The following is a 17421-nucleotide window of genomic DNA, read 5'->3' on the forward strand; positions in this document are numbered from 1 at the left end:
CCAGGAATGTGACAATCTGTTTACTGAGATTTTTTTTTAAAAAAAGAGGGAAAATGAAAGGCCAATGTATTTGGTAGACAAAAAAAAACAAGGAAATTACCCTCCCTCTGGCAGTGAAGTAGGCACCATAGGAATAGAAATATGCTATTCCACTGCTCAATTCAATTATTGACAGATCTGCACCTCAGCATTAATGGTATTTTTGGATACCCTAATCCAACAGTTGATAATCTGGGTTGAAATAAATGTACATGTAAATGAAAGTGTTTTGAGATTTAATTCTGAGATGACACAATTCCAACTGTAAAGTTGTACTTGTTCTGTATTTCTACACAAAAAATATCTGTCTCTGTCTATGCTTGAATTTGTTTATGTATTTAAAACTTCAGTTAGATCACCCTTTCATGTTCCAAATGGAAGGAAATAGATGCTGCAGTGAAACAGCTGGATGTCCTAATTTAATCTTTAATTCTGGTGAATCTACTGCAGCCTATCTATCGTCTTTCCTCAATATTGAACACAATATGCCAGGTGCAATTCATACACCTACAGCCTCAAACTTTATATGCAGCCCCCTTGAAGTGAAAGCTAACAAGCTTTTCAATTTATGTACCTGTTCACCAGTTTTTAATGATTTCTTTACAGTAACCCCTGCATTTTCATACTTCTCCCTAATTCTTAAATTCTCATTATTTAAAAAAAATATGATCTTTATTAGGTATAAAGTAAGAGTACTAGACAGAGTATTTCCTCACATTGAACTCCTACTGTCTTATCTACTCAATTGTCAACTTTTCGCACTCAGCTACATTGGTGGCTATGCTACCTAATCTAGCAAACGACAGTTAAAGGCATTCTCAAGGTTAGAATGTTGTGGGTTCATGTCCCATTCCTGAATTCGTGCACAATCTGGGTTGACACTGATAGTGCAAACTTCTTCAGTACTACACCATCAGTGTCACCCTTTGGATGAGGTACAGTGTTCCATCCATCCCTCTGGCTGGGTGTAAACAATTCTGTGTTTCAAGTAGGAGTAGGTCACGAGGCCTCTCAAGCGTGCTCTGCCATTCAGTATGATCATGGCTAGTTATGCTGGGTACAGCTCTGTGCTGGTTCCCCATAACCTTAAATTCCTCGACCTTTCAAATATCCATCTCCACCTTAAACATATCTAATGATCTAGTCTCCACTTCCCTTGGGGGTGGGCAGATAATTTCAGAGATTCACTGATCTCTGAGAGAAAAGAAATTCTACATACCTCAGTTTTAAATGACTAGCTCCTTACTGTGTAGCTATAACCCCTTGTTCGTGACTCTCCTACCAGTGAAAACATCCCAATATCTACCCTGTCGGGATCCTTTAGGATCTTATTTTTCTGAATAAGTCATCCCTCATTCTTCGAAATTTCAAGGAATACAGACACAAATTGACTAGCCTTCCTTGATAGGACCACCTTTGGTCTCTTAATTTATGCAGCAGCCTCTTAGGTAGCACCTTGTCAAATGCCTTTTGGAAATTTAAATACACTATCTACGGGTTCTCCTCTATGAACTCTCCTTATCACATCCTCAAAGAATTAGAGCAAATTTGGCAAATATGATTTGTCTTTCATAATACCACATTGAGTAGGTTTGATTGTATTTGGCTTTCCTCTTTGATTATTGATTCTAGAATCTTGCCAACAATGAATGTTAAACTACCTAACCTATAGTTCCCTGCCTTCTATCTTCCTCCCTTTTTGAACCAGGGAGTCATATTGGCTCTTTTCCAAGCTTCTCATACAATCCTGGAACTTAGTGAGTTTTGAAACATATCAGCCAATGGGTCCACTATCTCTGCAGCCACTTCCTTTAAAACCTTTGTGTGCAGGTCATCGGGTCCCAGAGATTTGTCCACCTTTAGCCCTGAGTTTACCAAATACTTTATCCCTTCTGATTGGGATTTTTACAAGTTCCTCCCTGCTATTTGAAATTAGTCCATCTGTTATCTTTGGGATATTTGCAGTGGCCCCCATAGTGAAGATCGATGCAAACAAAAATTGGTTTAATGTATCTGCCATTTCTTTGTTTCCCATTCTTAATTCGCCAACTTGTCTCCTAGAGGTCCCAAACCTACCTTAGTCATCATCTTATTTTTATATCCATAGAAACTCTTACGGTTTGTTTTGATACTACATGCAAGTTTTCTCTTAAGATCAATTTTCTCCCTTATGAGCTTTTCAGTCTTTCTCTGCTGGGTCTTTAAAACATCCCATCCTCTGGCCTGCCACCAACCCTTGCCACTTTGTATGTCTTGCTTTTCAATTTAACATTATCCTTGACCTCCTTTGTTAACCACAGATTGTGCTTCTTCATGGAATACCACTTTGTAAGTGGTATAAATTACTGATAAGTGTTATGGATCATCTGTTTGAATATCTGCCACTGTTATCTACTGACCTCTCTTGGCTTGTTTTCCTAGTCCATCTTAAACAACTTCAGCTTATACCATTATAATTGCTCTTATTTAAGTTGAAGACAGTGGCTTTGGTCCTGCCATATTCACCCTCAAACTGCATCTGGAATTCTATTACTACCTCCTTAACAAGATCTCTTATTAATCCTTCCTCATTACTTGTGACCAAATTTAAAGTTGCCGATGCAGAGTAGGTTCCATAACATGCTGTTCTAAGAAGCAATCCCAAACGCACTTCACGTTCTTCTTCTGTAATACCTTTGCCAGTTTGTTCCATCTAATCAATATGAAGATTAAAATTTCCCATGACAATTGCAATTCTTCTCAAAGATGCCCTAGATATTTCCCCATTTGTTTCACCCTATTGAGAGGTCACATTTTGGGGGCCTATAAACCTCTCCCACCCGTGTCATCTTTCCCCTGCTATTCATGATTTCAACCTAAACCAATTCTACATTATTCGCTGCCTCTATATCACACCTTGACATTGCTGATACCTTTTTTGATTAACAATGATATCCTACTTCCTTTCCCCTTTGGCCTGTTCTTTTTGAACATCATATGTCCTTGATTATTGCAAATGCTATGTACTTTCAAATAAAGATTATTAAGCTTTGATTTTTTTTTTGTTTTTACTAACTCCAGATTTGCTCTGTGCTGCAGACTTTTGTTTACATTTTCTGCCTGCCTTTCTCACTTTGTTTGTCAATTTCCCCATCTCTGTCTTGTGCCACTGCTCTCTCATTTCCTCATGATTTATTAAACCTCCCATTCTTGGAATCCCGCCCTTGCTATTAAAAGTGCTGTCTACAGCCCTATTAACACAGCTCACCAGGACATTGGTCCCAACACCATTTAGGTGAATCCCATCCTAACAGAACATCTTTCTCCTCTCCCAATACTGGTGTCGGTGTCCCATGAATTGGAACCCAGTTCTGTCATTTGACCACTCTAATCCTATTTACACTGTGCCAATTTGTAGGTGACTTTGGGAATAATCTGGAGATTATTGTCCTTGTGCTTCTGTATTTCACTTTTGCCGTGACCTCCTCGCAATCCCTCGGCATAACCACTTTCCTAGTCCTGCCTATTTTGTTAGTGCCTACGTGAATCATGACAACTGGATCCTATCCCTCCACTCCAAGTTCTTGTCCAGCCTGGAGGAGATTCCTTAACCCTAGCACCAGGCAGGCAACACAGCCTCAAGGACTCCCTGTCTGTACAAAGAACAGTGTCTGTTCCCCTAACTAAGCTATCCCCTATGATTACTTGTTTCTCCTCTCACCTTGAACGGTTCCCTGTGCCATGACAGTTTGCACATCGTCCCTGTAGTCTCCACCCTGGTCCACCCAGGGAGCAAGAACCTGATTTCTGTTAGACAAGGGTAAAGGCTGCAGTTTCTCTGGAACTATCCTCTGGATCCCTGTACCTGCCTCTTCTGCAGTCAGTGTCTGAAGCTTGGACTCCAGCTCATTGATCCTGAGCCAAAGTTCTTCAAGCAGCCAACACTTGCAGCAGAGATGATTGTGTTTACTATAATGGGTTCACCAGTTCCCACATATTGCAGCCACATCGCCTATCCACAATCTGTTCTAATCAATCAGAATAGAGTGAAAATAAAAAAAATCTCCTACCTGTTGTCCTGTGATCTCTCCACCTCTCTGCCCCCCCCCCCCCAGGAAGCGACTGTGAGCAATATTTCTCCTTTAGATTAGTGTGTCTTTTTTTTAAACTACTTTTCTATCTAAGCCTCAGGCCTCCCCATGGTTTTGACTGTTCCTTGCTGTTCTCTGTCTGTTCTAAGATGAACAGAAGAGGTCTTTCTGTTGTTCTGAGCAATGTTTGTCATCAAACCAACAGGAAAATTGGTTATTTTTTTGTTTCTCGGGGTGTTCAAGACCTAGGTGTGCATAAGTTGGCAGTTACATTTAAGTTACAACATTGACTACATTCCAACAACATTGACTACATTCCAAAAACATTTTGTTATTTGTAAAGTGCTTTGACAGCTAATGAAAAAGACTTGCATTTATATACTGCTTTTGTTCTCATACAAGGAATCAATTTGGCACAATGATTCTACACCAGCTTCATAGAAGGCCAATGCAATTAGTTTCATTTCCCTCATTCTATCTCTATATTCTGCAAAAATGTATTCTTTCAGAAGTCACTAATTCCATTTTGAAGTGTACTTCTGAATCTGTATTCACCATCCCATTTGGCAGTGCACTCCAAATCCTAACCATTTGTTACTGATTTTGTTTCTTGTTATCTTCAGATGTTTTGGCATTCTCAATTTTTTTTGCTCATTGATTGACTATCCTTCTGTTACTGAAATGCAAAAAAAAAGCCCGACAGTTGGTGAAATTCTGAAATAAAAATAAAACAATTCAGAGAGTTCTGGAAATACTCAGCAGGTCAAGCAGCCTCTGTGGGAAGAGTTAATATTTTGGGTTAATGACCTTGATTAAAGGCCACCAATCTGCAAAAGAACATAAACATGAAAGGCAAAAACGAAAATAACTTGTTTAAGCATCTTGTGCCTGCTCTGCCATTCAGTAAGATATGGCCGATCTTTTAAATCTGTGCCATTTCCCTGCATTGGTGCCAAATCCTGTGATTCCCTTAAAATCTAAAAATCTATTGACTTCTGTCTTGATCTATAAAATCTTTTGATATTTGTCTTGAAACATTAACTATGTTTCTCTCTCCTCAGATGCAGCCATCTCCAGTATTCTGTATTTCAATCTTGGCTTTGAAATTTGTTATTAGTAATTTTAAACTTCTCCACTAAAATTCCTTCTGGCATTCTTTGTCCTGAGGATAACTCCAGTTTCTTCCTAATTCATTAGTTAAGTATCATAAAAAATCTAAAATCCCAGTGCGATCTCTAGACACAGCTTGCCAGTTGAAGCACGTACTCTTTCGCTTGAATATCTCAACTTTCTCCTGAATATTATCAATTTCCAATCAATATCAAAAGATTGTCTTATTTCCACATGCTTAATCTCTCTGTTAATGATTTTTAAATACTTTCTAGAACTAACAACTTTCATAGATGCCCCCGTCAACCATTCCAGTGACCTCCAAAAAAAAATTAACCAAGCTCTATTCTTTTTCTGCTCGATGGCTGTCACTTAATGTACTTTTAGTGTCAATGAGCCATCTGTCACTACCTTTAGGCCTGCCTTCTGGGTTCTGTTCCATGGTGTGTCACTTCATTTGTGTTCCCATAGTTTATTTCCCTATTATGGAATTTTGTAATTCATGGGTTGGTATTTGGTGTCTTCATTTAGTTCTGGGCTAACACACATTTATTTTGTACATGTGATACCATTATAGCACTGATTTTTGGGTTATGAAAATCTTTGTTGCTTAGTTTGAATTCCAACCTGATCACCTTTTAAGATGCGACAGAGTTTTAACATAAGGTCACTTTCTGGATTCATTACAATCATATTTTCTCACAAATCCAAATTAGAATGTTGTCTCAAGAATGTATGAGCTCAGCAGACAATTCAGGCAAATTGCTGAGTAGTAATGGATAGTCAAGTCGATGGTTGAACCTATCTTTCATTATTAGTGAAGAATTCCAGAGTGGACTAAGGTCACCCAGTTCCATACCTGTTTCATGGTTATCTATAGCATGTACCCAGCAGTTACTTCAAATAGACCTCACTCACTTGCTCATTTTGAAACTAAAGTGAAATGTCACTGCCTTTTTAAATTCCATTGTACTTTATGTTACTCCAATAGTGCATGAGATATTTAATTTGTATACATTGACATGCATATTCCAATATTATAATGAATTGGTTTCCATTGACGATGCAGTTACAGATGGGCAGGTTAGTGTTAAGTGATTAGTTTCATTTTAGCTTTATATCTGGAACAGTGTTGCACATTCCTGAAGCCTTAAAGTAGTAGTAAGCTTGTTGTGTTTTCAAATCCATGTTTGGTGCATAATTTCTGCTGAAACTTTCAAGTTGGGCTATATACTACCACGTTTGGAGGATTTTCTACTGATATTCTTCTTTAATTTATTCAGGAGTGTAGTTTATGTGAAGACATCCGATTTGCTCGAACTGGAGTCTGCATAAGTTGTGATGCTGGTATGTGCAGAGCATATTTCCATGTGACCTGTGCTCAGAGAGAAGGACTGCTTTCTGAAGCAGCTGCTGAAGAGGTGAAACCACGCTTAAACTCCTTCCTTTCTCTTCCTCTTTTGTACAGTTGTAAATAAAAGTTTGTGTGATAATTTGTTTCTCAGATAATAGTCTTTTCTGTGTTAACTGTATCAAAATAAATTATATTTGAAGGAAATTTAGAAAGCAGCTACATATTTCATCAGCCTACTTTTCAGGGATTGTCAGGACAAAATGGCGCTTAGTCTGAATAAAGAAATGAAAGATTGAGGATCCTGTCTGGTCCTGGTATCTTACCAACTTTAAGTTCAACCATCATATTTAATATCTCCATGGTCTCTCTGTTCTCTCCTCCTTCTGTACTATGAAGCACTCCTTGAAGCTTATCTTGTACCTCTCTCTTTCCTTGGTACCTTGATGGTGCTCTCAGTATCCATGTACAAATTCTTATTTTTGTCCACGATGGATCCTGTGTACTACAGTTTTACGATTTATGTCTCCATTTGGCAGCCATTCTTTTCTCATATCCTCTCTTTGCCTCCATTATTTTACATTTCACTTCCTCTCTGGTTCTTTTGTAATCAGCCTGGTTGAGCTAGGTTGTCACTGGTACAAAATGACGCTTATATGCAACTTTTTGTTCGCTTTATCATTCTCTATCTCTTTTGTCATCAAGGGAGTTCTGGCTTTTTTTTCCTTCTTTCTTTGATGCTTGTGGGAATGTGCTTCATCCTTACTGAAGCATCTCTTTCTTAAAGCCAGCCTATTGTTCTGTTACAGTTTAGCCTGTCAACTTTTGGTTCCAGTTTATCTGGGCTAGATCCACTCCCCTCCCATGAAATTGTCCTCTCTTTATTTATTTATTTACGTACTTACGTACGTACTTGGCTTGCTACATCTTTTCTATAGCTAACTTTAATCTTGTGTTTTATGATCGCTATCTCCTAAATGTTCCCCTGCTGAAACTTCATGCCCTTGACGCATCTCATTTGCCAGAGCAAGACCAAGCAATACCTCCTCCTTCATTGGATTAGAAACATGTTGATTCATAAAATCATAGAAATGCACAGCACAGAGATGGGCCCTTTCAGTCCACCTCGTCCATGCAAACTATTGCCTATGTATGCTGATCTTATTTGCCTGCTTTAGGCTAGTATCCTTCTACTATCCAAGTACCTGTTCAAATACCTTGTAAATGTTGTAATTGTATCTGCCTCCACCATCCCCTCTGGCAGCTCGTTCCAGATATTCACCACACTCCATTTGGACGATCTCACTCTTCGGATCTTTAAATTTCTCCATTCCTACCTTAAACCTATGCCCTCTAGTTCTAGACTCCCCCACTCTATCCTTTCTATGCAACAGACTGCTCTAGAAAAGGATCCTGGACATATTTTAGAAAAATTTCGGCTTTTTTTGCCCTTGAAACTATTACTATTCCATGATAATTAAAATCTTCCATTAGAACTACCCTATAGTTTTTGTACTTCGCTGTAATTTCCTCCTTTCACTTTCCAATTCATTGGTGCGCTATTGAATACAGCTAGCAATATTCCCTTTACTGTTTCTTAGCTCTAACCAAGCCATTTCTGTCTTTGACCCTTCCCCTCTCTCCAGCACTCTAATATTCTCTTTAATCAATACCACTGCCCTTCCCTTTCCTTCCCTGTCCTCCTTCCTGAACATTCTGTATCCAGGAATATTCATTGTCCTGTCCTGCCCTGCCCTTTTTTTGTTAGACAAGTTTCTGTTGTTATTATTGCATGTTCCAATGTAGCCATCTGTGCCTGTAATTAACTCAACTTATTTTAAAACATTTCATACATTCACAAACCTGTATAGGAAACCATGTTTTTTAGTTGTTATTTTCTTTTTATTTTCATAACTCCAGTAAGAATCTTATGCTGACCTAATCCAGAGTGAGTTGTCCTGCTCACTTTTTGCTTTTTTTTTGTCATTAATCTTGTCTTTCATTCCTCTGACTCAATTTGCTGGTGTGCTCTTAAGCTTGTACTCCCCGTTCCTTTGATTCATTCTGGTTATCACAAAAAAAAACAAAATGCGAAAAACACATTTCACGTGCAGATGTTTAGACATTTTAGATTTGGAATAAAATCATATTTTACCATGAGGTTAAAATATAATTGAAACAAAGAACAAGCAAAAGTTAGGAGTGTAGATTTCTGTCAGAGGAGTTTTGTGGGTAAATAATTAGCAAGCAGGTTTGTTGAAAACTTAAAAAAAATGATGATTGATATGGGAAAGTAGTTACAATAAGGCATTTAAAAGGGAATTGACTTGATTTGGCTTTTAACATAGTAAAATGTCCCAACATGTCCAACAAGATATTCTAAAAAAAATTTTGAAAAATTATAATTAATAGAGGGGATTTAAAAATATTCAAACAGTGAAGAGAATTAGGAGGTAGAAGAAACTGGAAAGAAAGTCGTGAAATTAATTTTAATCAATGTCGGCTAATGCATTTAGTGGTCACTCAGTGTGATAACATGTAACGTCAACTTCTATACTTTGAAACATTAGCTGAATGAAGCTTTAAGAAGTTGTGCTTGGAGAACAATATAAATTTATTTGAAGTGGAGTTAAATGCAAAATTCTGTGTGATATGTTTGTTTGTGTTAACCTGAAATTAAGCTTTGCAATTTTGGCTTACCAGCTTTTGAGTAAGGTCTCAATACTAAAAACAAGTAAGCATTGATTTTTTTAAAATAAGCAATATACTCTGGCTTGTTTCAGATATCAACACAACTTGTTAACATCATTTTGGAGGCATGGCTAAAACCTACTGGCCTATTGATAATATACCACCTCTAGCAACAGTGCATGTGTATAAATTGGGAGTTTGTGGCTATTTAAAAACTATGCAATGGGTGACAGACCTCCAAAGAAAATACAGACCTGGACTACCAAAAGGCTGTGGTACCAGACTGGGAACTATGGCTACTTTGTTAGGCATAAACATATTGAATATCTTGAATACTTAGAGATAAATGTATTGTGTAGTACTTAACCTTGTAAGTTCATTCATTGAACCCTTTGCTTGAAAGAGGCCCTGTCCATAAGATTGGCAAAGTTCTCAAGCATGAAAGCTAAGTTTCCACCAACTGCACTTGTTTGAGCTATATTAAATTATATCCAGTTTCTGAGGTGTACTGTAATGGATCTTGTACAAAAAGCTGACCAGTAGTGAAATAAGCCCAGACCTGATCTGCTGCGGATCTTTAAAGGAAAAATTTTGAAAGTTGGCTTATTTTCTCACTTTTGGAATTGAGGAAAAGTTGAGGATTCTGATTCCTTTTTAAATTAATTACTGTGATCATATCTAAGACCAAGGTAAGTGCTGCTTTCCATGTAGTCTCCAACATCATTTGGAAGGGTGTTTTCTTTCTTCGTCATTTTATACAATGCCATTGTAACACCTTGAGAACCTAATGCCTCTAGCCAAAAATTGATGATGCTAAAGCAAGCTGGTTGTTTGCACACATTTATGGAGGATTTTGTATTTAGGCTTGCATTAACTTGCTTGTGTCGAGAGTTGCACCTTGGCTAGACAGGCATATTATTTTGTGCATCTTGGTGCAATTTACTGTTGGTGCCCTTGGTGAAAACCAAGGCCTAACTTATCAAGTAATGGTGCTTGTGATAGTAGAAAGAAAACTGTAGATAGATTTTAGGGTTGCATATTATTCAGCCTCTGTGGAGGAAAGTAAAATAATGGATGGTTGCAATGACAGTTGTGGAGGTGGGCATGGGGTGAAGTGATGTTTTTGTTGAATTTCAACAGTGGGGGGGAAATAGGAACAAGAATAGGGAATTATTTACAGCTAAGATGAGAGTCAAGATAGGACATTGGATAGTTAGAGGCTTGTTGGCCATTGCTTCATTTGATGGGTTTTGTGGACAGGAAGTTTCTCAAGGAATCATGAGAAATGGCATTTTGCCTTTTGGCCTAGCTGGTCTTTGAACCTTCTCCCGTCTTGTCTTATTCAGCCAATATCCTCTTATTCCTTACTTATCTAGCTTTCACTTAAATATATCTCTGCTAATTGCTTCATCTACTCCATGGGCTGGCAAATTCCACAATCTAAAGTTTTGAATAAGGAGGCTCTCTTAAATTCTTGATTCATTGATGACTGGCTTAAATATATGTTCACTAATTTTCACCACTTCAAGAGTGCAAACACTCTTCTTCTCTCTGCCTGCCTTATTCAACTGCTTTATTATTTTAAGGACCCAAGTCCTTTGAGAAAAGAACTCCCGACTTGTTCATTCTTTCCTGATGGTTAATAAATCCCTCAGTTCCACATAAATTGTTTTTTGTATTTCCACCATACTCATTATATCTGATTTGCAACAAAGAGATAAACTGTGCAAAAAAAGAAGTTGAGTGTAATTTAACCAAGGTTCTATAAATTTAAAATGACTTCTCAGCTTTTTTAATTCTGTTCGATCAGAAACTAACTAGTGTTAGATTTGCACTTAATGTGGCTTTATGAAATTGAGTTGCTCTTTTTAATGATTAATGAATTTGTATCCCAAGATCCTTTCATGCCAATACCTCATTTAAAGTCTTTATTGTATTTCATATTCATAACTCAAAATAATAGATGTAATCAATGAGCTTGAATACTGGTGGAGCACCATTTCCCATGCCCTTCACATTTTTCCAGTCAAAGAAGCTATCTTAAATCATTCCTTGCCTTTTTTTCTTACGTAGCTAGTTTGCTAATATTCTTCTGCTTATCACCTATCTGTTGATCCTATTTGACTCTTTATTAAGTAGTACCTTATCCAAGGCCTTTTGATGGTAGAGAAGTGAGGAAACATTTCTTTATAAGCAGACTGTAGTAGTTGTTGGTAAATTTTAACAGCAAAGCTTAATTCAGAACTGCTTTGCTGTAAAATTGCAGAGTGCACAAAGCATATGTTTGTGTTAAGAGGAGGTACAGTTTCAACAGGCATATATTAAACTCAGAGTTTAGGACAATGCATTTCAAACTGATATTTGAGGGAAAAATGGTAGCAATTTTGCTCCTAATTTTAATACATATTCGAGTTTTTGAAATGTTAATCTCTGCTTGTAGAGTGTAAAAGCATCTGCTGTGTCAAATTGCAACCAGCTGCTTTGTTCAGAGGCCTGAATTTTTGTGTGTACTATCATTGAAAGAAATTGGAAATCAGAACATAAAGCATCATGACCCTTTTTATTTTGAAGAAAGCTGGTGGTAAGATTTAAATAACTTCCTTATAAATGGAAAATTGAAGCGTCCCTGTTTTTGTTCTTTTGAAACAGGATATAGCTGATCCATTTTTTGCATATTGCAAACAGCATGCTGATAAATTTGACAGAAAATGGAAACGAAAGAACTATTTAGCTTTACAGTCATACTGTAAAATGACCTTGCAAGAGCGAGACAAGCACGTTGCTCCAGAAGCTCAGGTATGAATGACAGAATTATGCCAAATTGTGTAGGAGTATTTATTATGAAAGACAAAAAGGAAGGGAAATGAAATAAAAAGTCTCAGATCAACAGATTTGGTAGATGTGAGATATTTTATACAGGTGTCAGAGCATGACTATTTGTAATTGTTTTGTAATATCTACAAAATGTTGCAATGTCAATGGATTTAAAAATTTAATGCAAGGTTCAGGAATAAATGGCTACCTTTACAAAAAATGTTGTGGCAACTTTCCTTTAAATCTCCATAGGGTAGTAATTGCACCAAATTTAAATATTGCACGTTATGTACATGTTAAGAATTATAAAATATTCTACCTGTCTGTTCAGTTTGCCAATTGTCATTTCTATAAACTTGTATCATAAATGTGAAAAATCAATAATTATGCCATAAGCTAAATACCATTGGGCATACACTTGAGCTAGTTGTTCTTAAGGAGGGAGTAACATCTCAGTTGTAAAAGATGGATGTTGTGGCAATTGAAAGAAAAAGTAAGGAATAATTTTTTTAAAAAGAAATCTGTATTATCTTGCAAATGTTTGAGGAGGTACACATTCAGAATTCCTTTGTGCTATTTTTTACAAAATGTTTAAAGCATTTGTATTTTTTGTATCGTAGTATTTTAATCTCTAAACATTAATCTATTTCATTCTAATGAGGTAACTGTGAAAAAGGGGCAAACAGGAATTTCAGCAACAACTTGCATTGAGGTTGTTGGACAATAGATGTGTGGTTGGCAGATCGACATGGTCAAATATGGTGCCTAAGCTTCAATTAGTCTGATTCAGTCTTGGACAGGTGTCTGGGACTGGGGTGTCATCAGGGACTTGGGAATGGAATTATTTTTGGTGCGAATTTTAAATGATGACCTTGGTGTTACTAATAAAGGCACTGGACAAGTTGTTTAACCATTTTGAGATCTGGAAGGGTCAAGCTAGCTGTTGTTGGCATCGGCATTGAACCTGATGTTTGTGTTTATAAATGGTATCACTGTTGGACAATTAGCAGAAGGGAAATATCCTTGGGAGATACCTGAAGTATTGTGAGAGCAGGATGACAACACATTGTAGATGAATTTCTGCATCCCAATGAACAGCTAAGAATGGAACCAGGTGGATGCAGTCACTCAGCTAGGCAATGTAGCAGGTGGTGTGGTCAACAGGTCAAAAAGAGTGAGTGGTGGATTATTACGTCATGATTGCAAAGGATGTCATTTATAACTTTGTTAAAAGACCTCTTGGTACTGTGTCAGGAGAGGGAACCTAATCAAAAGGGTCTGAGTGTTGACTGTTGAGCACTGATTTGGGATGTGGTAGTATGGTCAGTGACTTTGGAGAGGGAAAGGAAGTCTTCAGTAGTGGGCTGGGATAGAAAGTCCAAAGGATAGCTTTTGCTTTGAGGGTGTTGGTGGTGATATCAAATTTTAAAACAAGGAGAACAGTGGCTCATTGGAAAGAGCCATTAACGATAACAGAAAGCTAGACAGGGAGAAGGGTATTCAGCATTGTTGTGGGAGTAAGAGGTGAGTCTCTTATACAAGATGTGGGAAGCTAGAGAAGAAATTGTGGGAGTCCTGCCTGAGGTATTTGCATCATCGTTAGCCACAGGTGAGGTGCCAGTAGACTGGACGATGGCAAATGTGTCGTTATTTAAGAAGGGCTGCAAAGTAAAACCTGGGAACTACAGACAGTAAGTCTAACATCTGTGGTAGGTAAGTTACTGGAGAGGATTCTGAGGGATAAGGTATACATACATCTGGAAAGACAGGAGTTGATTAGGTGTAGTTAGCATGATTTTGTGCTTGGGAGATCATGTCTTACGAACTTGAGTGAGTTTTTGATGTGTCCAGGAAGGTGGTTGAGGGTAGGGCAGTAGATGTCTTCTATATGGACTTCAGCATGGCCTTTGATAAGATTCCACATGGTTGTTTTGGTTCTGGTTATGACATTGTCCAGAAGGTTCTTTGGAAGTCAAGAATGAGGCGTAAATCTTGTGGTCACAGCCGTTTTATTAAATGTTCATAACAGAGAAATAGCAGTAAAGAACTGCAAACAAGTAACACTAACTCTAACACTCTCACTTACTCTGACAAAGAACTAACAGTAACTAACAAAGAACCTGCTTCGTCTTTCTTTATTCTGAAAACTGACTCAAGCTGGATAGATAAGGGAGTCTTCTCTGGTAAGAACAGCCAGTGAGACAACAAGGACAGTCTTGATTTACGCTGCCTTGACATCTCAAGCTTACAGACAAAGAAGCTACAGAAATACAGAACCAACTATACTACAAATTATCAAAAATCCACTGAACATTTACAGAAAAATGGGTGATTATACAAACATATAAGCAAGCATAAAGTTGAACTACAAGAAAAATAACAATTTCGACCCTAATCCAACAGTTGGCTGCTCTGGAAGGTTAGATCGCATGGAATCCATGGAGAGCTGGCTAATTGGATACGCAATTGGCTTGCTGGTAGAAAGCAGAGGAGGATCATGGAAAGTTGTTTCTCAGACTGGAGACCTTTGACTAGTCATATGACTAGAGGTTGGTGTTGGGGCCCATTGTTGGTTGTCACCTACATCAACGATTTAGGTGAGAATGTGCAAGGCATGGTTAGTAAGTTTGCAGATGACATTGAAGTACGTGGTATTGTCGACAGTGAAGGTTATCAAAAATTACAGGGGGATCTTGGTCAGCTGAGTAAGTGGGCCGAGGAATGGTAAATGGAGTTTAATTCAGATCAGTGTGAGATGTTGCATTTTGGAAAGTCAAAACAAGGCAGGACTTTCACAGTTAATGGTAGGGTCTTAGCGATTGCTGTAGAACAGAGTGACCTTAGTGTTCAGGTACATGGTTCCCTGAAAGTGGAATTCCTATTTCCAACCACTCCCCCCCCCCCCCCCCCCCCCAAAAAAAAAGTATGGTTAGTAGAGTCTGAAGGATGTGAATGGAGAGCAAAAGTGAAATGGTAGTGGTTTTTTTTACCTGTTATTAACAGAATGGAATTAGCAAAGGGTTATGAGACAGCAAAGTCAAGGAAGTGCATATAAGTATGACAGGAACCTTTATTGAGGACAAAATTAAGGAAGGACAAGATGATGGAGATTTTGGGAGCGAGAGTATGATGAGTTGAGGGAAAAGTTAATATCACTAAGGGCAAGAGTTTAAGTGCAGAGGATGAGGGAAGAAAATAGGAAGGGTATCTCATTCAGAGAAGTGGTGAGATAGAATTAGGTGTGATGATCAAAGGCAGAAGAGGAGATGATTAGGGAGGCAGACCATTCTTGAACTGTGTGCACAAGAACATGAACTAAGGAGATTAAACTCCTGAGATCCTTGATGCACGACAGATTAGGAAGCATTTTAAAAAAATTCATGTCTCAATTTTCTATCTCAAATAATTTTAACAAAAAAATAACTGATAAAATTGACGAACTATCTTTTTTAAATCTTAGAAATGAAATCATAATAATAATTAAAACTGACAGCCATGTCATGCCAATAGATTTTGCTTGTGACAACTTTTGATACATTTTCATGTTGAGCTCTGTTAGTATTGTCATAAATTGTGCTGCTAATTGGAATCTGTTGCGTCCTTAAATGTTTATTTAAAATATTTTGATATTTAAAATTTTTCTTTATACTTAGGCCCGCATTACAACAAGGCTACAACAATATCGTGCTAAAGTGGAGTTAGCTCGCAGCACCAAACCCAATGCATGGGTTCCCAGGGAGAAGCTGCCACGTCCACTCACTAGCAGTGCCTCGGTGATACGCAAGCTTATGCGGAAAGCTGAACTGATGGGAATTAGCACCGACATTTTCCCTGTAGACACTTTAGATACCAGCTCCAGCGTAGATGGCAGGAGAAAGCACAAACAGCCGGCCTTGACTGCTGACTTTGTGAATTATTATCTTGGTATGGAAACAAACACAAAAAAAAGATTCCAAATCTTGTGAAAAGTAAATTCTTTGCTGCTTGGGATAAAAATCCATGTAATGCTACTTCCCAAAATGCCAGAAACAATTAATTTTCCCTTAAAGGCTGGGGCTTAATTTATAAGTCTTAATTTATGGTTATCTACTAAAAGTTCATTGCGTAATTTGACTACTATGTCAAGAAAGTTGAAGCTATGGAGTACATATTAATGTAGCACATGGGTATTATCTGTTGCTTCTTCAAATGTTGCTAATTTACATGGTTGACATTAATACAAATTTGATTGAGTTTTTTTAGGAGGTGACTAAGGTGATTAATGAGGGTAGTTATTGTCTATGTGGGCTTTAGAAAGGCATTTTATAAGGTCCCTCATGGCAAGTTGATCAGGAAGATTAAGATGCATGGGATCCACGGTGAATTGGGATTATTGGTTTGCCCATAGAAGGTAGTGATGGAAAGGTGTTATTCTGGCAGGACGATTATGACCAGTAGTGTTCTGCAGGGATCAGTGTTGGGACCTCTTTTGTCTGTGATATATAAAAATGACTTGGACAAAGATGTAGGTGGGTTGGTTAGTAAGTTTGCCGACACAAAATTTAGTGGAGTTGCGGACAGTGAAGAAGGTCGACAAAGGATACAGCAGGATAAAGATCATTTGTGGGTGGAGAAATGACAGATGGAGTTTAATTTGGGCAAGTGTGAGGTGTTGTACTGTATTTTGGGAGGTCAGTTGTAAAGGGAAAGCATACAATTAATGGCAGGACCCATAACAGCATTGATGTACAGAGGGATCTTGGGGTCCAAGTCCATATCTCTCTGAAAGTGACAAGGCAAGTAGATAACGTGGTAAAGAAGCATTTATGGTATGCTTGCCTGCATCACTAGGGGCATAGAGTATAAGCCAGAAAGTCAAGACGCAATTGTATAAAACTATGGTTAGGCCGCACTTGGAGTATTGCTTGCAGTTCTGGTCGCCCCTTTACAGGTAGGTTGTGGAGGCTTTGGAGAGGGTTCAGAAGAGGTTTACCAGGATGCTGCCTGGATTGGGGGGGTATTAGCTCTGAGGAGAGGTTAAACAAACTTGGATTGTTTTCTCTGGAGCATCGGCGGCTGTGGGGAGACCTGATAAGTTTATAAAATTATGAGAGGCATAGGGTAAACAGCCAGAATCTTTGTCCCAGGGTAGAAATGTCAAATACGAGAGGGCATAGCTTTATGGTGAGAGGGGGAATGTTTAAAGGGGATGTGTGGGGCAAGTTCTTTACACAGAGTGGTAAGTGCCTGGAGCATGCTGCCAGGGGTAGTGGTGGATTGCAGGTCGATAGTGGCATTTAAGAGGCTGTTAGATGGACACATGAATATGCAAGGAATGGAGGGATATGGATTATGTGCAGGCAGAAG

At 38.1% G+C, this 17421-nt stretch overlaps 1 protein-coding gene across 4 annotated transcripts in view; it reads left to right on the forward strand.

The window, feature by feature from the left end:
• The window catches only part of phf14 (PHD finger protein 14), a 173550-nt gene that overhangs the window by 44822 nt on the left and 111307 nt on the right, over positions 1–17421 (forward strand). For all 4 annotated transcript variants that reach the window (XM_052015568.1, XM_052015567.1, XM_052015570.1 and 1 more), the window contains exons 7-9: positions 6503–6640; positions 11911–12057; positions 15729–15999. In XM_052015568.1, coding sequence (XP_051871528.1) covers positions 6503–6640; positions 11911–12057; positions 15729–15999 — 556 coding nt within the window. The remainder of the gene's footprint in view (positions 1–6502; positions 6641–11910; positions 12058–15728; positions 16000–17421) is intronic.

Source organism: Pristis pectinata, chromosome 5 (assembly GCF_009764475.1).
Source record: "Pristis pectinata isolate sPriPec2 chromosome 5, sPriPec2.1.pri, whole genome shotgun sequence".
Classification (NCBI taxonomy): domain Eukaryota; kingdom Metazoa; phylum Chordata; class Chondrichthyes; order Rhinopristiformes; family Pristidae; genus Pristis; species Pristis pectinata.